General features: G+C 41.1%; 4 protein-coding genes across 4 annotated transcripts in view; 1 reads left to right on the top strand and 3 right to left on the bottom strand.

Annotated features, from left to right (window-relative positions):
• The window catches only part of LOC125232245 (sodium-dependent serotonin transporter), a 29,745-nt gene extending 24,981 nt beyond the window's left edge, over positions 1-4,764 (top strand). Inside the window, exons 13-16 of the mRNA XM_048137894.1 lie at positions 1,010-1,135; positions 1,891-2,088; positions 3,197-3,325; positions 4,638-4,764. Of these exons, the coding sequence (XP_047993851.1) occupies positions 1,010-1,135; positions 1,891-2,088; positions 3,197-3,325; positions 4,638-4,658 (474 nt within the window). The 3' untranslated portion in view covers positions 4,659-4,764. The remainder of the gene's footprint in view (positions 1-1,009; positions 1,136-1,890; positions 2,089-3,196; positions 3,326-4,637) is intronic.
• Positions 4,765-10,056: 5,292 nt separating this feature from the next.
• Positions 10,057-23,343, bottom strand: LOC125232262 (ubiquitin carboxyl-terminal hydrolase 10-A). The gene is made up of 8 exons (XM_048137924.1): positions 23,202-23,343; positions 22,630-22,825; positions 20,984-21,212; positions 19,822-19,935; positions 18,579-18,746; positions 16,332-16,539; positions 15,900-16,038; positions 10,057-15,518 (listed from the first exon to the last, which is right to left on the bottom strand). The coding sequence occupies exons 1-8, from the start codon at positions 23,206-23,208 to the stop codon at positions 15,335-15,337; spliced, it is 1,245 nt and encodes a 414-aa protein (XP_047993881.1). The 5' UTR covers positions 23,209-23,343; the 3' UTR covers positions 10,057-15,334.
• On the bottom strand, positions 23,227-24,629 carry LOC125231978 (vegetative cell wall protein gp1-like). The gene is made up of 2 exons (XM_048137585.1): positions 23,345-24,629; positions 23,227-23,270 (listed from the first exon to the last, which is right to left on the bottom strand). Exons 1-2 carry the CDS (start codon positions 24,627-24,629, stop codon positions 23,227-23,229), a joined length of 1,329 nt encoding a protein of 442 aa, XP_047993542.1.
• The window catches only part of LOC125232263 (bromodomain-containing protein 4-like), a 17,721-nt gene continuing 15,168 nt past the window's right edge, over positions 24,518-27,070 (bottom strand). Inside the window, exon 4 of the mRNA XM_048137925.1 lies at positions 24,518-24,972. Coding sequence (XP_047993882.1) covers positions 24,649-24,972 — 324 coding nt within the window. The 3' untranslated portion in view covers positions 24,518-24,648. The remainder of the gene's footprint in view (positions 24,973-27,070) is intronic.

The following is a 27,070-nucleotide window of genomic DNA, read 5'->3' as shown; positions in this document are numbered from 1 at the left end:
TTACTAATATCTGTCAATTAATATGACAAGACTACAATACTTAGTAGTATACCTATGTTATGTCAAATTTATATTATTTGACATTGTGATTTAACACTTTCGAAACCGGGCTCTACGCGGCGCTACGACATTTTCGCTACATACGGGGAAACCCATGTAATCGGCTACGCTTCTACGAGCGGTGTGCCCGACAGTCGGGTTCTTGGTAGCGAAAGTGTTAATATGACGATAATTATTATGAGATATCTATACCTACCTATTAGATTTTTTCGTTTGAAATGTATTCCATTATGTATTTATTTTTTTAGTTTGAATTCGTTTTTATGTTAACTCTTTTTGTTTTGATTATTATTATTGATATTATACAATTGAATGAATGCATGTGAAATAATTATATTGACGATGATAATGTAAATTCATATAGGTTAACATAGCATAATTTATAATGTAATTTATCATTATGAAATAAATAAAACTAAACTATAACTTCAGTCAAAAATGCGTTTTGCCCAAGTTAAGTATGACGAAAAATAGTTTTAGAGAAAATTGTAATTACCTCCGAATCTAAGCCAAATCCAGATATTTCATGACATTTTAGTCTTTAAATGTGGTCAGGAATTACACTGTTAATATCTTTCGGGGTATTCAGGCCCACGGTGTATACGTACCTTATCGTTTTACACACAGATGTCATATATACCATAGATCAAGCAAACGTATCTACTTAGCGTGTCAAATGAACTCAGTGAAATCCACTGAGTTGTCCGTCTTTACTTTGCAGCTTTCGGGCGTCAATTTTTGTAAGTTGAAGTCAACCAAAACATAAAAAATGCCTCGTTACGTGATATTCAATTGCAACAACACAAAAATTAAGAACAATCAAGAGCCTGAGACATATTTAAAATTACAGGCAAGAATCAACTTCAGTACAAAATTTGACACGCTCGGCCCCTAATACAAATATATGACTTTGTTTCTTCTATCTAAATTAAGTTCTGTGGTTTTACAGGCCTTATTGGTGCAGACAATAATGTCTGCCTTCATGAGCCACACCATGCGTAAGATCTCGTGGGCTCTGCTCATCGCCATCTGTATCCTGTTCTGCTTCATCGGAGTGATGACTCTGTGTACACAGGTAAAGCTTAATCCATACTTATCCATCAGTGGCGGCTGGTGAAAATTTCTGCTAGGCAACACTGAGCAAAAATAAACCTACCTTGACATTAGGTACTTTACTAGTAATCAATTTTAGTCAAGCCGGTGGAAATCGGCACCCCTGCTGACCCATACCAATATTATAAATGGGAAAGTGTGTGTGTCTGTTTGTTTGTCCGTCTTTCACGGCAAAACGGAGCGATGAATTAACGTGATTTTAAGTAGAGATATTTGAAGGGATGGAAAGTGACATAGGCTACTTTTGTCTGTTTCTAACCCCCCATTTCGCTAAACTGGAGGGTGGAAGTTTGTATGGAACCTTCCGCAATTTTCGAATTTAACGCGAGCGAAGCTGGGGGCAAAAGCTACTTTTACTATAAGTAAGCATTTAAACTGGTGCTCTCATATATTTGGACCACATGTTGAAGTGTCTCAAAGACCCTTAACACTTTTCGGCTTGGTGGTCACCTATACTAACCACTATCTCCATACATTTCCTTCAAAATCACTTATGTGTTTTCTCTAATTTTACTCATAAGCAATATTCTACTGCACAAATTACGTCCCTATTCCAACAAACAAAAATTTGTGACACAAAGATTATCTATCAGATCATAATATATTTTTATATACATAATCAACCTTAAAGCGGAATGGAATTACCCAATGTTTGAAGTTAAGATTATTATTTTTATTATTAATAATTAGTATTTTTAAAATTCAAAATGATTTCAGGGTGGGCTTTACGTGGTGACCTTCCTAATGGACTGGCCAGTGACGCGGACGCGTACCGCCATAGCGGGCATAATGGCGGCGTCCGTGAGCTACGCGTACGGCCAGACTGTCTTCTGCGAAGATATGTTCTTTGCCGTCGGCGAATATCCTGGCGTGTTCGTCAGGATTTGCTGGGCGGCTGCACCGTTTATACTCATGGTAAGATTCTAGAATTTTCTTTTTTCGCGAGAAATCACTACTAGAATCACGAGCCCTTAAATTTCGATCTAGGACAAAAAAATGGTCCCAAAATGTTATATTATTTTGCATACTTTCCACTTGGTAACCGCTGTAGAGTATTAGAAAAATGGTAACGAAGTGGAAAAATTCGATTTGGACGCTTTTTTTTTACCTAGTAGGATCGAAAGGGCTCGTGATTCTGAGTAGGAAAAACATTAAATATTTAGAAAAAAAATAGTTTTTGAATTTTTTTTCGCGAAAATGCCCGACTGAGACAAATTGGAGGTAGGTAGTCAGCTGCCGAGAAAAGTAGACCCCCCTGCATACAAATTTGTATCCAGGGGGTCTATTTTTCTCTGCAGCTGACTGTACATGATAACGGTCGAATCCATATGAAATTGCCGGTGAAATGAACGACTTGTTTTTGATAATAAAGTTTGAAATTGACTATGTCATGGCGATGACATTTTCCAATTGAAAGACAGAAAGAAAGCAGTCTAAATCATTGCACAGCTGGTAGCTGCCGTGCGCGGATCCAGGGTCATAGGTGGTCATGACCCCCATGGAGCTTAGGTTGGTCATATACAAATTGATCACATGACCTCTCCCCGGTATACAAAGCTGGATCCGTCCTTGTTACCTAGCAGAAATAGGACGAGTCAGTAACCGAGACTTGTATTTATGGCGCAATTTCATTAGTCGATAGGGCCCGCATGCAGGGTAGGTACGAGAGATTTCTGGAACGCGTGCCACAGGGCCCGCATTCGGGGAAACGTTTACATTAGTCGATTCGGTCCGCATTCGGGGAAACGTTTTCGTTAGTTAATAGGGTCCGCATTCGGGGTGCGAGAGATATATGGAACGCGTGCCACAGGGCCCGCATTCGGGGAAATTAAATAGCAATAGTAACTTCCATTGGTTGTTATCTCGCCTGCGGGGAGTCCCCGTATACTGCATACCGAACGAGTTAACGACCAATTAAATTGCACCACTTTCATTGGTTGTTATCTCGCCTGCGGGGACTCCCCGTACGCTGTATACCGAGACGAGTTATCGACTAATGAAACTGCGCCATTACTCCCAACAGATGGCGTTCCTATCGGGTTTGGCGGAGCCATCGCAGTACGCCGCAGCGGGCTGGACGCTGGTCATGTTCATGCTGGCACCCATCGCTTTTGTCGCTCTTATTTATCTAATATTCAAGTGCAGAGTTAGGGTGAGCATTGCATTTATACCTACTTATAAATTAGGAAATACAGTCGGAAGCTTATTGTTTCTAAAAAGTAGCACGCCTTTGATATGATGGATCAATAGTTAGAAAAGATTTTTAAGCTGTGATACCTATGTACGTACAGTCACCATCATATACACCGTGTTTTTTTTGTTTTCCGTTAAATTCAACACGCAGTTACTGCAGTTAGGCTCATCATCAGGAACCACCGCCCTGTATATCGCTTTTTGTTATATACAAAAAAAAATGTTTTTTTCGTTTCCATACATAAAAAATGGATTAATTAGTGTGAGAGGACCTTAATTATAACATTAAAGTCATTGTCAGGGAGCGTACTTTTCATGCCGATGACATTAATCTGACGTCACGCTCCGTATAGGATGATCACAAATAGTTTTATTGTAAATTATTAATCATTAGTCGTCAATCATTTTCATCGTATACAAATTACTTTAAATACAGTAGTCCAATTTACATGTGGCATAAATAATACCTACTTGAAATGTGAAACGTGAATAAAATTATTTGATTTGTTTTTATAAATAAATTTAATTAAATAGTATTGTTAACAACACATTACAAGAAATACGTAGAAAAGAGAATTTCTCTCTAACGTAAAGCACACCATCCTTCTTGCATTCATTACCATGCAAAGAAATTCATAACTTAAAATGATTGATGACTAATGATTAATAATTAACAATAAAAAAATTTGTGATCACCTATATGGAGCGTGACGTCAAATTGATGTCATCGGCACGAAAAGTACGCTCCCTGGTCATTGTCAAGTGTTTGACGGATCATGTCAAAACAAATAACATTAGGAAGCAGATGCCACACACGTGTTCAGTAACTTTTTTTTTTTTATTAATTCGATAACCATAAGAGTTAAGAGGCTAGTTTCTTTGAGAAATTGATTGTAAAATAAAACTATGGAAACGGATTAAATCGCGTATAATGAATTTAAAATTCATCCCGAAGTTTCGAACTAGTAGTAGTAGTGTCACCCGTTGACCACGAACGCTGTAAAGAGTTCGAAACTTCGGGATGAATTTTAAATTCATTATACGCGATTTAATCCGTTTCCATAGTTTTATTTCATAAGTAACTATCGCGGTAACCGAAGACAATATTAAATTGATTGTATTTGAACTAAATTAAGAATCTTCCCTTAAAGTTAACGGAATTCAATAAATACAGGGCGACCTGCCTTATCGCCTCGTCAATGGAGGCGTGTTCAGATATTTTTTGATTAAGTATTTGATGTTGTAACAAATACCTACGGTTTACTTTACAGAACATCGTAAGCGAGAAATGAACCGAAGATGAAAAGACACGGAGCGGTCGTTGGATTTACATTTGCTGTGGCTTAAATACCTATTTTATGACTCAAATGTTTTAAAAGCCTAGCCTATTATTAAAGACTAGACTTGATTGTAAAAAGCAAAAGTCGTTTAATTTATTTTTCAGTACAGATGGTGTTTTTTTACGCACTAGTGCGAGAAGTGGTTCATTATATAACAGGTCGAAACTTCGGAGGCTCATTTGTACTGAAAAACGTCGTACGATGCACGTGCAAAAAGGAAATTCGTAACTCGTGTCGATTTAAAACACTCCCTTCGGTCGTGTTTTAATTTATCGCCACTCGTTTCGAACTTCCTTTTTTTTACGCACTTGTATCGTAATGTACTATTTCATCACACTAGCTTGTTATGACAAGCCTGCATGCTGATACGCAAGAATATTATATACCATGGATTTTGCGTGCCGACCAATGAGTTGAAGCCAGGTTCATTCACCTTTACTCCTATGTTCTATCTCTTTCCGACACTGTGATGTATTGCCAGATTAGTTACTAAAAAAAACGTATAAAACATTCTTCAATCAAATTGACTTACTTTTCTTTGTATTATACGAAAAAAAACTCAATCAAAAACCTTATTTCTCCGGTATTTACCTCCTGCGTACTATGGGAACACTAATAATAAAAAAATATGCCCGATATGTCAGAATCTCAGAATTGTCAAAAGTCATTCACCGATTCAGATATTTATTTTGCGAAATAAACGTTTTTCGACGATTTACTTAAGTTCTGCGCTATGTATTGCATAGTGAACCATTGTGGAAGTAAATGGAAACCGAAATCCGACGTAAAATTTCACAAGTAAGTACTTATTTTACCAAAATGTTCATAAACCTCGCTGGCAATAAATTTTCTGCTATTTTGCTTGTAATCTTGGTTAGTTCTTATCATTATATTGTTTTCATTGTCTCAAATTATATCAAAATTCCCACGAATAGGTTTAGAACGATAAATATGACCTTTAAAGAAAAATAATGCTATGTGTGGTTTTACGACTAGGGTGACCAATCTTTTTTCTTGCATGGTATTTACTCTTATTGAATGGAGCTAAATCTATCAACTTGGTACGGTTTCTATGTTCATAGTTCATATCACAGTATAATAATACCAACTTTATTGTTTATGTCTTTACAATTAACATGAATAATATTAAACTTTTCAGTGTTCCAAAAGATGAAGGAAGGAGGCAGCGTTGGCTGTCGATTGTACCGATAAAAGGAAATATTTCAGAGCGTTCGACAATTTGCAGATTTGCACTATAAGCCTGAAGATTATGACACAGAAAGAAATTTTAAAAATCGGTCCAGTAACGACGGAGATATCGTGGCATAAACATTAAGTTGAGATATATATATATATATATATACATGCGAAGAGAATTGAAATACGTACGAATTGAGAACCACCTTCTTTGAGATTTGGGGCGGCGCTTAAAAATAAAGATACTGTTTTAAAACGTCCTAGTATTTCATTATTTCCCCATTGACAAATACTTCCCTTATATTTTTGTGGCTATTCCCACTAGTTACCACCAAGTTTTTACCTGTCCTAACTACTGGGATTTTCCCCACATTGTTAATTACCACACCGGGGGTTGATAGCTACTGGGATTAGTTTTCCCAGTAGTTACTACCAAAATATTATTGTGATAGTTTAAAGTGACTGAAACATTTTTTAATAAATACAGGTGTCAGTAAAAGAAAAGTTATATTTTAAGCCTCGTGTTGCAACACTCACCACGCTCTTATTCTGGAACGGTTCTGAAAAAAAAATCCCAGTAGTTTACCACTGGTAAAAACTGTACCGTATTTTGTGGCGTAAGGCAAAGTAACTGCAGAGTGGTATAGAAATGGACCTTATTGGCGGTTGACAAATTAGTAAGGTGCATTAGAGTAATTCCGAATGACAGAAATGTTCAGATAATTCCGAAAGGGGAATCTTGATATGACGGAAATAATGGTGATTTCTATGCGACTTTCCTAATTAGACGACTTTCGGAATTGCCCTAATGTACCTTACTTTTTGAGTTTGTGAGGATGGATGTTCACTTTCGTGATAAAACGATTGATCGGATTTGAATTTAATAAGTTACAAAATTAATCAGTCGTATAAACGTAATACGTCAAATTCCGCGGGATATCCCTAATGTATGCTTAATCATGGACACCCTAAAGAAAGAGATGCAAGACCGGCGTGACGTAATTCAAGGTCAAATTTTCTGGCTTCAACGTAATGTTCGGCACGCAATATCCATGGTATATAATATTCTTGCTGATACGTAATGAGCTATTTTACCGCCCTAGGGCCTGTCACTGTCCACGACCTGTCAAAAATTACAAGATGGCGTACGAATGTTCGAAATGTCAGCGTAGGTATTTCAATACATTAGTATAAAATTTGGTTATTACTTCGCGAGTGTGTTGAAAAACATTTGTGTATATCACGGGCGGCTGGAGGATTACAAACTCGTCTCGAGTCGTAGTTCAAACAGTCTCTCGTTCGTAATCCTTCACTTTCCTCCCTTAATACCCAATGTACTATTACACTACTAAGGGCCACTTGCACCAACGAAAATGGAGGGTTAACCCACCATTTTATATGGAATTTGACAGATGACAGCCCACTAACCCTGAGTTAAGTGATTGATGCAAGTGGGCCTTAATTATCAAATCCTGCAGTTGGCTGGCTCAACTGTTCTCGTAGGATAAAGCAGAATACGCAGTAGTCGTTTCTGGTACAAGGAAATACTCAGTATTAGTATCTTTCAATACAAGTGTCGAAAAGAGGAAGGTCGAAACTAAACTCTACCCAAGGGAGCTTCTGTAAGCTAGGTACAGTCGAGTTCATAAATATGTGTACATTTTTCACCTTAATTATTGCAGAGTTAAGGTGAAGAAATGTACACATATTTATGAACTCGACTGTACTACGTCTTATAGTACAGATAAAGGAAACATTGCTAAAACCGTAAACTTTTAGTTACATCGCAGGACATAGTACATTACGATAAAAGTGCGTAAAAAAGGAAGTTCGAAACAAGGGCGATAAATTAAAACACGACCGAAGGGAGTGTTTTAAATCGACACGACACGAGTTACGAATTTCCTTTTTACACGTGTATCGTACGACGTTTTTCAGTACAGATGGACCTCCGAAGTTTCGACCTGGCATATAATGAACCACTTCTCGCACTAGTGCGTAAAAAAACACCATCTGTACTGAAAAAATATTTTTCCCCTCACTAGCTCGGAAACACGTGTTTTGTCCTTTAATACCAGCGGGTAAAAACGCATTTTATCCACTAGTGGGTAAAGTAATTTGACCTTGAATAGAGTCAAATTAACTGCTTTAAATTTGATAAAAGTAGGTGAATCTAGTAATAAAGATGATTTACCACCTGTGGAACTACTGGAAGCAGTGATATGCGCATTTTTTGCGTTGTAGTTTCCTCGCTATAGTGAGGGGAAAAGTTTTGTGTTACACTCGGGTGCAAATGTATTTTACTTCTCGTGTGTTAAAAAACTCGCAAGTTCAGGATTCTATTCTCGAACCACTCGCTTCGCTCGTGGTTCAACTATAGAATCCTTTCACTTGCTCGTTTTTCAATTCCACACTCGGCGTTAAAATACAACTTTGCCCCCTTGTATAACAAATAACTATTAATAAGTTACTTGTACGGATCCCTCGGACTCTTTCTACTTTCACTTCACTAACCCGCCCAGCGGGTTCTCCAGCATCTGAGAAAAGTTCACGAGTGCCCGCCAGGTGGGTTCCTTGTTGCGAAAGTTGTACTTGTAAGTAGAAAGGAGCAGGATATTTTATAGGGAGTCTAAAGGACAGTTAAATGTTACAGGTCAGCAAATAAAAATGCCTTGCTAGAATGACACCATATTTTATTCACAAAATTTTCATAACACCAATTTGTTACCAAAATAAGGATTATTTTATAATTAGTCATACACACGTATCACGTAACAACTTAGGAAGCTGGTCATAATAGACAATGCCCCGTATACCATAGACATTTCCGATCGGACATTCCTCTATTATTACCAACAGGAGTATTTTCACACAATAACTAATCATGGCTAACAAAATGTAAAACGTATCCAGCTCATTGGGAAAAAACACTCCTTGTATTAAATACAGCCTTGGATCTTATTACTAAAAATTAAACGTAACTTAAATGATAAACCTCTCATATAAAAATAAGGATAATTATTATTAGACATACTACATACATCGTTAGAACCTAAGTAGATAGACCGCCAATGTGTTCGTTTATAGTTCTGGTTTATCATTGTAAGCTTTAAGCTAGGAACATACTACGCGGACGTCCGCGGTCGCGGTCGCGCGACCGATCAGTGTGCACGGTCTTCGGGACGTGGCTTCGGCTGACCAAAACATCCAGCAAGCTAGATTTCGATCGGACGCCCGTGCGCTCAAGGCCACGTCCACGACCGATAGTTTGCACGGTTAAGTGTATATTCATTGTCTAGATCCGCGTCCACGGTCGCGCGACGGCGGACGTCCGCGTAGTATGTTCCTAGCTTTAGACTATTGCACTTCTGTTGCTATTTTATATTGAGTTTATGTCAACAGCTCATCACAGAGAGCGCCTCCGATTCACACTATAACAAAACTAACATAAAACAACCGTTAACATTTTTGAGCCGTCCCACAATCGAAGGCGTTTCTAGCAGTTAGTGGACAGTCGCTATTAGGCGTAAAATACACATAAGGGACGCACGTCGTAAATCGCGGAATGGACGCCCGCGGGCGTGGCGCTGCGTGGCTTGAGGCGCGTCTTATGTCTTTCCTATACAAAATGTACTGAGGACAAGTTTTTTAAATTACTCGGACGGCGCGGCGTGGGCGTCCGTTCCGCGTCTTACGACGTGCGTCCCTTCTATGTATTTTACGCCTTAGATACACCGGATGGACTGAAGTTCTCGAGAACATCTCGCACACCACGCTCTCTTGATGCCTTGACGATGTGGCGTATTCAGAACAGATATTTGTGAGAGCCTTGGCCACTAGGATATATTTATTTATTTAAACTTTATTGCACAGTAAAAATGTACAAAAGGCGAACTTAATGCCAGAAGGCATTCTCTACCAGCTAACCTTTGGGCCAAACAGAGATCTATAAGAGCTTAATAGGTGCAGGAAATGTCGCAATGACGAGAAATGGGATACCTACTAAATAACCATAAATGTTTATGTATATTAGCTTACTATTATATATATCTGATGGCGACTGTCCCTACTGTTTTCTTAGGTTTCCAGTTATGTTCAGGTCCAGTGTTATGTTCTATGTTACTGTTGTACGTAACAATACGACGAGAACTGGTACCAAAGACCACTAGAACCGAACCTCCGAACCTAATCCAGGAGAGCCCTCTGTAATCAGCGATTCCCAATTCTTAAACGACGTTAAAGACACTTATTTCGTTATACTATGTACGTGTAATTACTAGTGCATCTAGCAGCAATTATCTACCGAATATTTCCAAAATACCATTTCGTTTTATTATTTCGCAGGTTTTGATTTATTAGTGTTTTTATATAAGTATGGCGGAATTCTGTGCAGAAAGAGAAGTCATAGAAAAAAAATATAGACACTATGACGTATATCTATCTCCATCGTCATTATTTTAACGATCACACCATAATTCTGAATGTTTTTAAATATCACACGAGAGTACTTAAATCGAAATGGTATCTTCGGAAAAGTTCGAAGTAAAATAAGAATCAAAATGTCAAGAGTTTTCTACTGTAGACTAGACATTTGTCAACATATATAAAATTGTTCTCTGCGACTGATACGAAGCATTGGTATTTCAAACTAATTATTTCCTTTGTGCTATAGTAGAACAACATTTTATACATCTGTATAGTTTAACCTCTTTTTGATATTTTTGACGTATGATAAATATTTTTAAAGAGCTCTAAAAAGCGTAAAACACATTGAATACTGTTAAAACAAGAGAGAATTTTCTCTGACTTATACTATCTGCTTAGGGCGTCCTCAAGCTAGCGCGGGTGATACTTAGGTAAATCCACGGCACGAATTTGCATCTATGGACGTCAAAATGCTGCAAGCCAAGCATGCAGTCTATTCGATCATTCAGGCGACTGATGCGACCCTCATCAACAAATCACGTTGGAGCGTTCCACCATTGTGTATTAGCAACACATAACTTGTGTTCATTTTCGTACAAACAGTGCGTACTGGCAGTGAATGTGTTAAGGGAAAATGTTCAGTCGAAATTATATGAATGCACCGGCGTCATCTTGAGGACGCTCTTATTGTCAGTAAAGAAGCTGCACACTACTTAAATTATTTAATATTAAATAAGTTCGATAACCTCACAACTAGTTTGATCAGATTAAAACTATGATCCAGGAACATTTACTAAGGATTAAACTCTCAACTACGGGATGAAACTTGACTAGGAACGATTTAACATTGATTTCAATAATAAAATGTCCTTAAAGACTATATTTTATGTTATGAATGTACCCAGCACTATAATAAAACCATTCACAATAACATCAAAATCTGTTTTCGAAGGCCCCACATGGCTTGGGCATGAGTGACATCAGCAGAGGTAGCAAATGATTAGCGCGATAGTATCTCGCCGCGACATAGATAACACAACTTTTTCTAATGGGTAGTCTACCTGGCGGAGACATAATTTTATGCCAGCCATGAGCTAACCCTACTATGTAGCTTTCTGAACGTCAGTCAGAATACAGAAAGCTTACTTCAAAATAATCCCCTACCAAGCCAGGCTGGGCCTTTACTGTGGCAGTGATAATTTTATAAGTTGGCCTTTAAGATATAAATATGTAATCAATAGTTATTTAATTATTTTCATAACCATTATTGTGACCTCCTTTAAACTATATGGGATAATATTAGCTAAAGCCATGTAGATTAGTCACAAGTCCTTAAATGAAACCACAATCACAAGTCTGACATTGGACTGAATGTTGGGCAGGTAGTGTTTATTGTACTATTGGGAACGAAAGACATTGCATTGCTTATGTTTGTCAGTCCAGTTCATCCCGTACATCAACATTAAAAAGAATTTAAAGTGATACTCAGAATTAGATAAGTAATATGTAGTTTTTGTATTCTTGCACTATGTAACATAATTTATGTTGTTAAGAACAGCTATTTATTTTATCCAATTCTGATTACCACTTTGACCTGCGGTACTAAGAAGAGGCGAAAAAATAATAATTCACGAATTAGACGTAAATACTAATTATATTTTACATTGAGAATGTTAAATATGGGGCTATCAGGCTTAGAAAATAAGGCCTAGAATATTAGATAGTCAGTTAAATGTTTTAAACTTAAGTATCCTAACCACTAGTTAAGACACTGACATATTTGATAGGAAATGCACATATTGCTTGCAACAATGTGAGTTCTAAGGAGACGTCAGTTTACGCGTTTTCTAGTAAGTATATCAGTATCAAACTCATGGTAAGGGTAGTGAGATTTCCAAGCCTTAATTATTCTAGGCAAACTGGTATTTATAACAGTCGAAGTCCTAGGTGCTACGTCACAGCCAAACTGCAGAAGGATTTTTCAAGTTATAAATGCCAGAGCATGTTAATTAGAAAAATTAAATCTACGTTTTTTTACTGACAGAGTTCTTGGGCATTGCAGCAGATGTCAACATGAGAAAATTGGACTTCAAAGTATTTGTTACTTTGTATAATCAAATTTTTATTTTTCATATTCGTTGACAACTTATATCACTAAGGAAATGCACTGACGACTTGGAGCGTGTGAAGGTTTTCATTAAGATTCGTTCACCACAGCAAATCGCTGGTAGTGTGCGAAACACTTAAGTAGATTTGACATAAATCTTAAAGGGAATTTACCTTCGTAAATATGTCTACAACATTTCGATTAGGGAAGGTTACATATTGTCATCTGTCCCAGGAGTCTTGATTAATTGGTGAATGGAGGATTTTCATTTTAAGATACGTTGTAGTGTTTCAAAGAGTCTCGACAATTGTCGTCAACTGTCGATATTAGGCAACAAATTAAGATGTAAAAACCGGCGTTAAACGCCAAGTCACATCTATAAATAAAGTCTATATTATATTAAATCAGTTATTTAATCTTCATCTATATTTACATCGGACACAATGCACAATCACTTTAGAAATTATCTGAATAAATATGCAACACAGAGACTTAACTAAAAGGCAGCAATTGTTATAATAAAAACTTACGAGCTAAAACGTGTGCTTTTCACATAAATAAACTGACATTCGGGACTCTTCGCTCAGTCTTACGCATAGAAATTCACGCGAACCTCACACACTGAGCAGCTTATATGACTACAGTCAGATGTAAAAATATCTACACTGTTAACATAATCAAAAAATTCTTCAAAATACATCAACATTATTTTGTCAATGTAAATATAGCTATGTTGATTTTAAAGATTATTCGAAGCTAACAGGTGCCTGAAACTAGTACGGCAGTGTATAATTTATGATTATATTTTTGAATATGGTAGCTGCATAGATGATTTTGGCACTGCCTGTGAAACTAGCGTCTATGAAGACAGCTGCTATAACGACGTGCACACAACATAAACCAATAGCACCAGGCTTCACTGCATCCAAATAGATAGTCAGGGCAAATTAACATGAATCGTGGAAGATAATGTGGGAAGAGAAACTGCCAACACCTATTTCGTGTGGCAGTTCTAATTCTAAAGAACTTGCTATTGAGTGATACATATTAAAGTTGCTAAAGTCCGTGCAAATTTGAGCTATGTCAGAAAGAAATAAACGTCAAATTAGTGTAAGAAGTTTCTAAGACCAATGCAACTTTTATATGAACCGACTCATGTATAAGCCGTGGGCTGTAGACTGAGCGGACGAACCAAGTTCGACCCGCGCTGGTGTTAAGTAGGTGCCATTAAACTTCGTTACTTATACGAGTTACAATTATTGCCAGTATCACTAAGTATTATGACCTACCCATGATCCAAATTAAACAAAAACATGTATTACTACAAACAAAGCTTAGCAAGTTAGCCGTAAATAACCTCTTTCAGAAACCATATAAATCTAAGCCTATTTCGTTTTCATTAATATATAATATTAAATTGACTAATTTTTAAGACTAAATATTTTTCAACTTTTGGACACTGAACCGAAGTATTTTATTAAAGATAATTAATTATACATATATATTTTATTAAATCTAAGGGTGTTTGCATTTTCATTACTAGAACAATTTAGAAAAGCTCTATTTTATTTGCAATTTCAAACACTTTTTTTATTATATTTTTTGGTCATTTTCATACTGTGAAAATATTGTATTTCAAATAATAAGGCATTGATGTATTGCCCATATTACTAGAGAAGAGAAATTTCGTTCACATCAATATACATATTTTTCCCAAACAACAACAACAAATGTGAGATCAAAAAGTTTAATATCAGCAAAATGCTACTAATAATTTAATGATCTTCGATAATAAGATATAATATGATCATGTAATGATACGCGAATATTATTGTAATGTGTCAAAAAAAGTAATATAAACCTCAATTTGAATTCGAATAATATTAAAAACAGGCATCCTTTCATACAACATACCAACGGCGAGATAATATATATCTGTTTATTTATATGTAACACTTATATCGTTATAACAATTTTATACAATAAAGTGACTACAGCTAAACATTTAGTCGTCGATCTCAGGCATCCCATATCACATACAAGAGCACTCCTCCGGCACTGCGTGCCGGACCAACTCAACAACCCATTTCCACCACGAAGAGGACGAACGTCTGCAATTCACGCTACATAATTCTACCATTCACGAACCAGTCTTCCTTATTACAATACATTATTGTAATTTCTCAAATGCGCTCTAGTAGTCGCCTGGATGTTTGTACTCATCGGTACCTTGACATTTTCCAATGGAAGAGTATTAGGAAGATTCCACCATTATATAAGACGAACAATATAGAAATATGTATCATGAATTTTGTTTTTTACATATTTTTTAATTTTTTATATTATAACACCACAATTCCATATTGTCCAGTAGAGAACGCGGCTCTTATAGATACTTAATACCTACACAATCCATATATACAATAGTTTCGTAGATTCAATCGGTTACCAAAATTAATTAATTAGGTCGAATGCATCATGAGTTCCTCAATTTATAGTCACAGCTAAGAATCGGCTTCCATTTCGAGCGGCAAACAAATATCATTTGTACTTTACTCTAAAAAGTATCCGAATTTACACAAAGTAATCCTACGCCTCAAATAAAAGAGCCTAATGTACAAAATATTACACATACAAAACTAAGCCCGGCGGGCGGCACCTCCGATCCAAATTAACACAAGACTATTTTCCATTAAAAAACCAAACGCGGAGGGCGCCGACCGCCGGGCGTTCTCTATACAGAGCCCTCGGGGGCGGTTAAAATCAAATTATACTTACATTACGTACACGAGACGAGTTCGTCGCACCTCGGGAGCGTTCGACAGGCACGATTCGAGTCTTTCACAGTATTTACACAGTTATATCAAACGAGTGTCCGGGCGGTCGAGCGGCGCGGCGCTCACTCGGGCTTGCCGGGCGCGCGGTGCGCGTGCGCGTGCTGCGCGTGCGCGTGCTGCGCGTGCGCGTGCGCGTGCGCCGGCAGCGTGTCGTGGCGCCGGTACATGAGCAGGTACGGCATGCGCGGCGGCTTCGGCTTCAGCACCGCGCCGTCCGACACCGGCGTCACCGTCGAGTCGTCGTATCTGGAACCATACGCACAGTTACGACACAGTTTTCAAGAGATCCACTCGGAGCGAGCGAGTGGCGAAGCGACGTGCTCGCGTAGCAAACGTTCAGTGTATAAGTGCCTAGGCCGAGGCGACATGGACGTTTTGCTCAGTCGAGCGACCCGCCTCGGTGGAGACGCGTCTACATTTAACATCTGCCGTGCGAGGACGTCAGCCTCGCGACGTGCTTCGCCGTGTGTAGATCCAGCTAATAACAACATTTCACGTGCTTGTTGATAGTCGTCACGTAAAAAATCTGATTTAAAGTTAAAAATAGACTATACTATCGCAAATTATAACCTGTTTTAAAGTTATCACAAAACCTAATGAAAATATGATTAAAAATTTATGTCTTACCTGATCCAACCAGCTTGTCCGTGGAAGGTGTCAGTAACGTAATGCCCTTTGACAGCCTCCACTCCTTCGTGGTAGACCACCGCGAAAAGCTTGTACAGGCGCTGCTTGCCAGAGTACTTGATCTTTGAAGACATGATCTCTGTAAATACATATAATGAGTTATGAACTTGAGAGTCCGAAAATAGAAAAGGATTAAAATACTTCATTTACTCAGTCATTGTTGTCCACAAGTTCGTGATTAAATCACTTTCAGAGACGAAAAATAAAATACCATCATTGTAGAATATTTTTGAACTACTTCGCTTTTGTCTGACTGGCCATTCTGATCCGAGTCAAATGAGCTCATTGCTCTCTTAATTCTGGACAATTTGCCGTTTGGACGTCTGAAGACCCTTAAAAAGTTAATTCTATTTATTTGATCAAGAAACTTACTCTGGTCAATCTTCAGATCCACGGGGAAGTCAATGTTCTTGACAATCTTGGCGGTGTGGCCCTCTGAGTCCAACTGGAAGCACTTCAGATGCAGCAGCAGCACTACGGGAAGCTGTTCCAAAGACAGCTGTTGCCAGGCGTCTGATACACCTTCTAGTGTGTCCTTGCCGGCTAGGAGTTCAAGGGCATCCTTGACGTTGGATGCACGCTGAAAAAAGGGTTTTAGTTTAGTATAGGTGAATAAAGAAGGAAAGGATGTTTGTGGTTCATAGTTGTAGTTTACTCAGTTGATTTTGTCAACAAGAGAATGACGTAGTCATGTTCAGAGACGAAAAATAGTACCATCATAGTAAATGAGATAGGAATAGATTTCGGTTTAATTTCAGCGCTTTTGGAGTGCACTGTACGCTTATCTAGCTTCCAGTTGTATGTATTTGTGTGTACGCATTACAACTTCATGACAACTTCAAAGATCTTTTAGAAGGTAATATAAGAAACGCATAGTAAAGTGGGGTAGGTAATGCAAGAGGTATGAGTATGACACCGCGTAAGACTAAACCATATAATCTTGTAGTCTACCATTGAAGTACAAAACTTTCAGGTTCCAAAGAAGACGTCCAACGCCTGTTATCGCAGCAGTTATATTGTTCTTTATTCGATATCGAGCTGTACAGTCGAGTTCATAAATATATGTCAATTTTTTCACCTTATTGTAACAAGTTAAGGTGAAGAAATGTACACATATTTATGAACTCGACTGTAGAATGAAGAAGGGCTGCACAGCTGCGGTCCGTGCGGTCGCGTAATATGTCCGCTACTGGCAGCTATTGTGTACCCACCACCTGTTATCGCAATACCATTGGTTCTCACCTTGATATCGACAGCCTGAAGGGCTGTGCAAATTGCGGTCGTGTAAGATGTCCGCCACGGACGGCTCCTGTGTGTTGTTATACTATTGGTTCTCACCTCGATGTCGACAGCCTGAAGAAGGGCTGCACAGCGTCAGTGACTTCGTACTGTGATGCGCTGTGCAAATTGCGGTCGTGTAGATGCCTGGCACGGACGGCTCCTGTGTTATACTATTGGTTCTCACCTCGATATCGACAGCCTGAAGAAGGGCTGCACAGCGTCGGTGACTTCGAACTGAGATGCGCTGTGCAAATTGCGGTCGTGTAGATGTCCGGCACGGACGGCTCCCGTGTGTTGTTATAGTACTGGTTCTCACCTCGATGTCGAGCTGCAGCGTGAAGAAGGGCTGCACGGCGTCGGTGACGGCGTGCTGCGGCGCGCGGTGCAGACGCAGCCGCGTGCGGCCGCGGAAGATGTCGGCCACGGACGGCTCCCGTGTGTTGTTATACTACTGGTGCTCACCTCGATGTCGAGCTGCAGCGTGAAGAAGGGCTGCACGGCATCGGTGACGGCGTGCTGCGGCGCGCGGTGCAGACGCAGCCGCGTGCGGCCGCGGAAGATGTCGGCCACGGACGGCTCCCGTGTGTTGTTATACTACTGGTTCTCACCTCGATGTCGAGCTGCAGCGTGAAGAAGGGCTGCACGGCGTCGGTGACGGCGTGCTGCGGCGCGCGGTGCAGACGCAGCCGCGTGCGGCCGCGGAAGATGTCGGCCACGGACGGCTCCCGTGTGTTGTTATACTACTGGTGCTCACCTCGATGTCGAGCTGCAGCGTGAAGAAGGGCTGCACGGCATCGGTGACGGCGTGCTGCGGCGCGCGGTGCAGACGCAGCCGCGTGCGGCCGCGGAAGATGTCGGCCACGGACGGCTCCCGTGTGTTGTTATACTACTGGTTCTCACCTCGATGTCGAGCTGCAGCGTGAAGAAGGGCTGCACGGCGTCGGTGACGGCGTGCTGCGGCGCGCGGTGCAGACGCAGCCGCGTGCGGCCGCGGAAGATGTCGGCCACGGACGGCTCCCGTGTGTTGTTATACTACTGGTTCTCACCTCGATGTCGAGCTGCAGCGTGAAGAAGGGCTGCACGGCGTCGGTGACGGCGTGCTGCGGCGCGCGGTGCAGACGCAGCCGCGTGCGGCCGCGGAAGATGTCGGCCACGGACGGCTCCCGTGTGTTGTTATACTACTGGTTCTCACCTCGATGTCGAGCTGCAGCGTGAAGAAGGGCTGCACGGCGTCGGTGACGGCGTGCTGCGGCGCGCGGTGCAGACGCAGCCGCGTGCGGCCGCGGAAGATGTCGGCCACGGACGGCTCCCGTGTGTTGTTATACTACTGGTTCTCACCTCGATGTCGAGCTGCAGCGTGAAGAAGGGCTGCACGGCGTCGGTGACGGCGTGCAGCGGCGCGCGGTGCAGACGCAGCCGCGTGCGGCCGCGGAAGATGTCGGCCACGGGCGTGCGCCGCGCCGCCCAGCGCCGCTCCACGCAGCCCTTGTTGCGCGGGCCCATCACCTGCAACCACACACAACGGTTCTTTCTAATACATGAAACAGTTTTTAGCTTTTGAATACCCTCAGTATTGAACATAAACATCACGAGTTTGTTCAGAAAGAGAATAGTATACTCGTATATTCCGTGACATTCCTCTGTCCCCACTCTACACACTGCGTGCACACCATCCGCTATAAGACTTATAGTTGTCCTTGGCACTGTGAGCATGACTAGAAATCTGTTCCCGGCGTCTATCGTCAACTAGGGATCTCAGTCCAGTTTTTGAACCTGAAATTCCAGACTCTGTAAAACTGACTCCCTGTACAAACACTGGGAGAAAAAATGTAATTTTAAAAATTAAATTAAAATCACCTTCAAACAAATAATCAACATAGCCATATTTTCAATTTATCTTATAAATCACTATTGTTTGAAGGTCATAGTAATTTCTCTACAGTAAACCTAACACGAAGCGTAAATTCTTGGAAACTAGGCAATTGGCCAATTAGTCACACAATTATTTCAAACAATTGCTATTTTCTATCACAATTAACTGATTTATATACTATTTTATTTACACTTAATCAGGCAAAAATAAAACTGAAAGAAAGAAATAAATGAGTCCACTTACTATTCTACCAGTAGCGGAATTTTCAAAAATCGACAACTCTTCATAAAGAATTGTCCGCATCGACTAAATATTTACAATATCTAGACAAAAGCAGTGTGACAAGCCAAGTTCAAAAGATAGAAATGGCGACGCAGGGGCCGTGTGAAATCGTGAACTACATCACAAGTGTACACGAACTTGGCACAATCTTCTCTTTCTTTTGTCGACGAAGCTGACAAAGACGCATACCTACGCGTCTTATCAAACGTAATATCAAACTTGCTCTCATTTCACATTTAAGTTTTGGATGGGATCAATTTTACACAAGAAAACATTGATTGCCATAGTAGAGTATCATCAATATACACTTTATGCAGAAATAGGTACTATTTTATAATATAACTAGTTACACCTTGGCAGCAGAACAGATAAAATCACAAGTAATAACTTTTTTATTTATTTTATTTAGTAACAAATGAATATTACCTTCCATTCATCATCATCATCATCATCTTCCTCAGGAGGTTGCTCCTGGGTGATGATCCCGTTCACTTGAGCATTCGCCTCCTTGGGTTCTTCTGGCTCAACCAGTTTCATCAGCTGAGAATTATAAAAAAAAACATGTCATTGCATGATATATCATTATCAGCCTATCAAATGAGAATATTCAACTCTGTTCTTTTAAATTCCATTATGTTCATAAAATATGACTTTTAAAACCAACATAGAATAATAAAAACTGTGTAATCAGGTTTCTAAACATTTAGACAGATCACAAGATACATGTCACATTTCAGTGGTATTCCTTATTCTTTTCAAAGTACCTAGTTTACTCAGTCGATGTTGTCTACAAGGAAGTGATTTATTTTAAATCATCTTCAGAGACGAAAAATAATACCATCATTGTAAACTAGATTGTAACTAGATTTGATCAGAACTAGATAAGAGTTGTTTCCTTTGCGTACAATAGCACATATACATTTGCAAAGTCATCCTGCGTAACAGCTATCGATTAAGATGTTCATCTAGACAAAACATGTGTAACACAATATTATTTTGTTAAAATCAATGTTATGGCTACTTGTACTATAGAAATGTAGGAGAACCAGTTTTGGCAATCATCCAGTATTTGGACGGTTCTCAATTGTTTATAGTGTAGGCCCCTACTTAAGACAGATACTGAGAACAAATACTTACAGCCAGACAGTGCCACATAGAGATAAATAAATAAGTGAATTCAGGCATCCTCAGAACTCCCAGGCCAACCCTCTTTAGAGCAAGGGAAGGGTCGCAGCGCAAGCAGTACGCGTGTTGTGAGGAACCGACCAAAAAAAAACAGCCTAGTCTATCTTTGAGCGAGTTCAGCAGGCATCCCAGAAACTCTTCAGCATCTTCCTGCCGTCCTTCCTGTGAGCCAGAAGCTAGCGGCTTCATATAGAGAGGGTTCAGCAGACCTTAGTGAGGAGTCTACAATACCTCAAGCATCTCATCATTGAGCGAGTTCAACAGGCATCCAAGGAATTCTTTAGCGTCTTCCTGTCTTCCTTCTTGTGAGTGTGAGAACGGCCTCAGAGCAAGCAACACACGCAATCCAGCGGCGCCATCTAGAGGTGGACCGACTGGACCTATAATGCAACTAGGTATCTACCTCAAGCATTTCATCATTGAGAGAGTTCAGCAGGCATCCCAGGAACTCTTCAGCATCTTCCTGTCTTCCCTCTTGTGAGCCAGGGAAGGGCCTCAAAGCACGGAGCACTCGCAAGCCTGCGGCCCCGTCCAGCGGGGGTCCCGCGGGCACGAGCGGCGCGCCGGGCTCGTTGCGGCCGCGGGCGCGCGGCCCGAGGGCCAGGGGGCTGAACTCGTAGCAGAGCTCCACCCTGGAAAGATAACTCTTGTTTATATACCGAAAGATTGGCAGAAGAACAATTTATCAGTACATTTAAATTTTCTATAGGATAGGATCAAAGACCTTTACAGGGGACAACGCAATCACATTTTTTGCCATACTAAATTGAACCTTATCACTGAGACAGAAAGGTGATCGTATCAGACTAGCGAAAACGGTCCACATGAGAGGGCATTGTTTGGGCTGGTGTCCCTCTCGCACGTGTGGCCAGTGATAATGAGGTTACCATAGTAGTAGTATTTTTATCTGTATATTACCTGACTTTATAACTTCTTATGCGTCCGTGGCACACAAATGGTCTCGCCGGAAGATCAGCGCTGACCCTGTGGTTAGCATTACGCTGAGGCGGGACCAATTCTTGGTAAACAATTATATCAATGTGTTTTTTTTCTTTGTTTTTTAATTATTATTTTTTCTTTTAACTTTTGAATGTGCTTGTATTGTTTTATATGTGTTGTATGTTGTTTATCACGAATAAATGATTGAATTTGGATTTTGGATTTGGATCTTATATTATTTTACTGTTATATTCAAACTAGGGCTTCGATATATTTTAAAGAATTGGCAAATAATTATAATGTAATTATTTTGATGCCAATAAATCAAAGATTTGTATAATTAAAAAGTATATTTACACATTTTAATAGTCATAAAAAAAAGTCATTCATGGTTATAAAAATTGCTAAGATGGGATCTACGCGTCGACTTGTAACTTCCAAGTATTTTCTTTGTAAGTATAATAAAGTATTTTTTCGAAGTAATCAGTTTCTTAACACTTAAAATTGATTGCTTAGCTAGCTGCATAGCACTGTATAATTATCAATTATAAACAAATTGCAACAAAGTAACATTCTGCAAGATCTTTATCAGCAATTGTTCTTTGTGTTGTATAACACAGTAACCACTCTTATGCAAGGGCATTGCTTGTCTTATATCTTCGCACTTATACTTATCAATGGACGGATTTGTTTGCAATAATTTCTAGTTTACTCAGTAAGTTTTGTCAACAAATGATTTATTGATAAACCATGGTCAGAGACGAAAAATAATACCATCATTGTAAACTAGATATTAAAAACATTATTTAAAATATTTAAAAAAATTAAATGACGTATCCGTCATCCTCCTTGCGTTATCCCGGCATTTTCTGATTGGTACACCGAGAATTGGTTTAGCCACGAGTAAATGCAAAAATGATCGCCATTTGATCTTGCTTGCGATTAGTTTTGTATACAGTTTTAAATATAATTTATAAAATTTACGAATATCAAAAGAACATCTTGAAATCTCCGTTCAGTGTGATCGCATGTGTCTTTATTGTCTTGAGTATGATAATAAAAAATGCTTTCATGGGATTGCGTATTGAGTAAATAATAAAGTTGACTTACATGGAGTCAATGACGGGCGTGCTAGACTTGCCACGTCGCGTCTGGTACGGCAGGGCCTTCAGCATGTTGTAGAAGGGAGGACACGCGATCAACGCTTGTAGGATTGAGTTGACGTAGCAGTAGTTGGAGCGGTTCGTGAGCCCACGCGGCAGGAGGGTTACTGGCTTGTTGTCCAGTTGATATTTGGATAGGAATTCTGAAAATAAAGGACATTTTATACTGGCTGAGAAGCTGGAGAGGAACCTATCAGACAGACTTTAGTAAGAGTCTAAAGTGAGCAATTGTATAAGCTCAAAAGATCGCTTTTTTAATTAGATATGTCGGATCGTAGGCGTATCATACCAGAACCGTTGGCAGGACCTTCCGGCCAGGTTGTATAAAGTTGTAAAACCCTTGTTTGCTCTATTTGTCAAATATAGCGTGATAAAACTTATCTTAAACCACATTTTGGTCGCTCTCCGACAGATATATAAATAATATTAATTAGATTAATAAATATTTTTCTGTATACTTAAACAATCGCATTATCTCTTTTAATTATATAGAAAAAATGTCATTTTTACAATATTTACCTCCCATCTATAAGAGTTGGGGTCATCAGCGAAGGGAGAGGGCTGCACAGGCAGCGCTGGCGTCGCCTCCTTCTGAATAGGGACCTCCCGGACCTCCGGCACAGGCTGGCTGGGAGACGCAGGCTTCGCAGCGGGGGTTATACTGATCGCGTTGACAGAAGTTTTTTCAGAGTAGGAGATGGCCGTAGGCGCGGCGGCCGGCCGAGGCACCGGGGAGCTCTTATCTGAAGCCGTTATTTGGGAAGGCGACGCGTCAAAAGGGCCCACTTTGGCTACTGGTTTTTGGATGCTGGCCGTCGCCGGGGGGCTCACTGTGGTCGGGCTCGGCGGCTCTTCGACGGGTAAAGGTGCGGGAGGCGAAGCGGTTACAGTGACCGCCGCGGCAGTCTTGCTCGAGAACAGACTCGCCCAGGACTTCCCTGGAGCCGGTTGCGGTTGGGGCTGCACCACGGGCGGGGGGATGTCTCCACGGTTCCTGGGAGTGGGCGGCGGAGGGAAGTCGGACGCGGTGGGCGCCGGCGGGGGCGGCTGCGGCGCCGGGGGCGGCTCGGGCGCGGCCGTGGACTTCCTCGAGTGGCCGAAAGGCGATTTGTTGGTTACGATCAGGGGAGGCCCTTGCGAGTGTAGCGTGATCGAGATGGGCATAGGCGCCTTGCTCGGCGGCAGCGGCGGATCGCGTTTAGGATGCTCGACCGGCGCGGCTGGGCTCGGCACTTCGGCGGTCTCGCTCGTCGGTGACCTGTTAGTCACGTTATCCCTCTTCTGTCTGTTGCCAAAAGGCGCTTTAGGGGTCGACACCGCCTGTTGCACGGGCACGGCCGCTTGTGGAACCAGGGGCTTAGCCGGTTGCTTGCCGCCCGAGAATGGGGCAGCCGGGCCTTTAGTAGTTTTATTAATCACCGGAGGCATCTTATTCGCGGCGGGAACTTGGCTCGCCGGCGCCATCGGAGGGAACGCCTTAGCGGGTATCTGATTGACTTCGGGCGCCTTCTCATTCGCTACCCAAGCCGGCTTGACGGTTTCCACTTTAGGCGTGGGGGAAGCTTTGTCACCGGCAGGTTTCTGTTCTGTCGGTCGCTCCGTCTGTTTCGGGCTGCCCGGGCCCTTGCCGAGGGTCAGATCTTTGATGGGCAACGCTTCGACGGCGGACGCGGTCGCCGGCGGCGTCTTCTGTTCCAGGCTCTTTTCCGGCGGAGTGTACGATTTATTCTGATTGTGCGACTGGACTACGAAGTTTTTAGCGTGAACGTTAAACTGATGGGGGGTCGACTGATGCGGGGGTTGGGGCTGTATAGGTATAGGGGGCGGGTGCGGGGGCGGCGGGAGGTACATGGGGGGCATGTACTCGACGCCGCCGTCGACGGGCGGGCCGTACGGGGGCGCGTAGTGTGCGCCGGCGTAGTAGGCGTCGACGGCCTCCTGCTCCATGACGACTTCCTGCTGGTATTCATCGGGTTTGTCCTCGCCTTCGACCGGGATCTGGTACTCCTGGTAGTAGGGCGGGTAGGCGTAGGGCCCGTAGACGAGCGGCTGGTAGACGGGCAGGTGGTAGAGCGGCGCGCCCTGCGCCTGCGCGGCGGGGTAGTACTGCGGGTACTGCACGTAGTAGGGCGGCTGCGGGGGCGGGGGCGGGGGCGAGGGGGCGCTTGCCGCGCCGGTCGCGGCGGTGCGCGCGCGGCGCCCGCTCCACCTGCGGCGGCGGCGCGTACTGCGGCTGCGGCGGCTGGTAGTACTGGCCCATGTAGCCGTGCACGTTCACGTTGGCCGTCACCTGGCGAAATCACACTATTTAGTCGCTGGGCCTATTTTAAGAGCGGGCGCAGACTGAGAGCGGTCTGGAGTTCTGTGTTCCGAACTCCGCCTGTGTGAGTTGGAACTCTTGAGCTGTCAACGGTCACCAGAACGCGGAACTATAGTCTGTCAAACAAGTCTGTCAGTAAATAAGAACAAAAAAAACTATATGCATCCTTTTCTTTAGGGTGCTAGAGAAAAGGATACCTATAGTTTTCTTTATTCTTATTTACTGACAGACTTGTTTGACAGAGTATAGAACAGAACGCAGACCGCTCTCTATCTGCGCAAGCTCTAAACATTAAAAAACAGTCTTATATTAGTATGAGGGAGGGACGTTATGAGAGAACGTGAAGTGGTTTGTCAAAATCATAGAAAATGGAAATCGGTAATCTCTGCCTACCCCTCTGAGAAACAGGCGTGAGTGTATGTATATAATATTCAGAATAAAATTTTCACATTTAATTACCCTTATTAGAACAGAACTGAGAGTCCACATCTGGCATTTCGGTTGATGATTTTGTTCATACCATTGCCTTAGACTTTCATTTATATTTTGCATATTCCTGAAGACATGAAAAAAAACGAAAGACTAAATCAAAACAACCGCATATGTGAACATTTCAACAGCTAAGTCCATTCATAAATATTGTAGATACACATTCATTAATTATACAGTCCATGCCCTGTCACTCTTTTTAAGAGCTTGTCTGGGGTCATAGAGTCAAATCATTATTGAACATGCACTTTCTAGGCATTAACATAATTCTACATATTTCATGTTATAAACTGCAAAGTGTTTTTCCTTACACTTTAGTATATATACAATGAATTTATAATACACTTCAAAGTCTCGAGTTTTCCAGAGCTATTACAGTACACTTTCTGTGTTAACGTACAACATTCAACATTCAATTCATTCAACGTTCAACTTCATCGTTTATATAATTATGGTACACCTTGGACATCTTCATTCTAAATTCTAAATTCACTTGTTACTACATGCTTTATAAAGATTTACGTAGTAACCATCTTTGCATACTTTTGTATTTTCAATACTTATTGTATTATGTAACCTTAGCCTTACCTTAGCATACGAGGGCTGATTGAAAAGTTCGCAGCTTAAATATGAAATCAAAACCAAAGTTTTTTTATAATATTTTTATTTCTCTACGTAGTCCCCGTTAAGGTCTTTGCACTTATTCCATCTGGATTCCAAAGCCATTATACCACTTTAAAAAAAAAATTCCTCCAGACCTTCAAAATAGGTATCCACTTCAGCTTGGACCTCGTCGTTGGTCAAAAATTTCTTACCACCCATGTGTTTTTTTAAGTTTGGAAATAAATGGAAGTCCGATGGTGTCAAATCGGGTGAATAAGGCAGATGCGGCAATAATTCAAACCCGCAATTATGAATTTCTGCCATTGACTTTAGTGACGTATGCACGCGTGCATTGTCCTGGTGGAAAAGAACTTTCTTTGTCAGCACTCCAGGTCTTTTTACTTTCAAAGTCGACGTAAAAGTCGACGTAATCGACGTAAAAGTTCGCAATAATAGTCCGAGTTTATAGTCGTACCTTTTTGGAGATAGTCAACCATTATTACACCCTTTGCGTCCCAGAACACTGATGCCATAACTTTATTTGCCGACAAAATGGCCTTTGCCTTTTTGGGTGGCGGAGATCCAGCACGAACCCACTGTTTTGATTGCTGTTTAGTCTCGGGCGTATAGTGGTAGACCCATGTCTCATCCATAGTAACATATCTGTCCAAAAAGTCTTGAGGGTCAGCTTCATACAGGTCTAGACAGTCGCGTGAAATTGTTAGACGAGTGATTTTTTGTTCCACTGAAAGGAGCTTTGGAACCCATCTCGCCGACACCTTGGAAAACCCTAATTCGTTAACTATAATGTTTCGAGTTTTTTCATAGGAGATGCCTACGATGTCGGCTATTTCTCTCACTTTTAACCGTCGGTCTTGGATTATCATTTTGCATACAGTTGCCACATTATTTGGATTGGTCGCAGTAGTTGGCCTCCCGGAGCGAGGGTCATCTGCGATACTGACTCGTCCCCGCT

The sequence above is a fragment of the Leguminivora glycinivorella genome, chromosome 12, assembly GCF_023078275.1.
Source record: "Leguminivora glycinivorella isolate SPB_JAAS2020 chromosome 12, LegGlyc_1.1, whole genome shotgun sequence".
NCBI classification, from domain to species: domain Eukaryota; kingdom Metazoa; phylum Arthropoda; class Insecta; order Lepidoptera; family Tortricidae; genus Leguminivora; species Leguminivora glycinivorella.
This window is presented reverse-complemented; position numbering and strand designations above follow the sequence as displayed.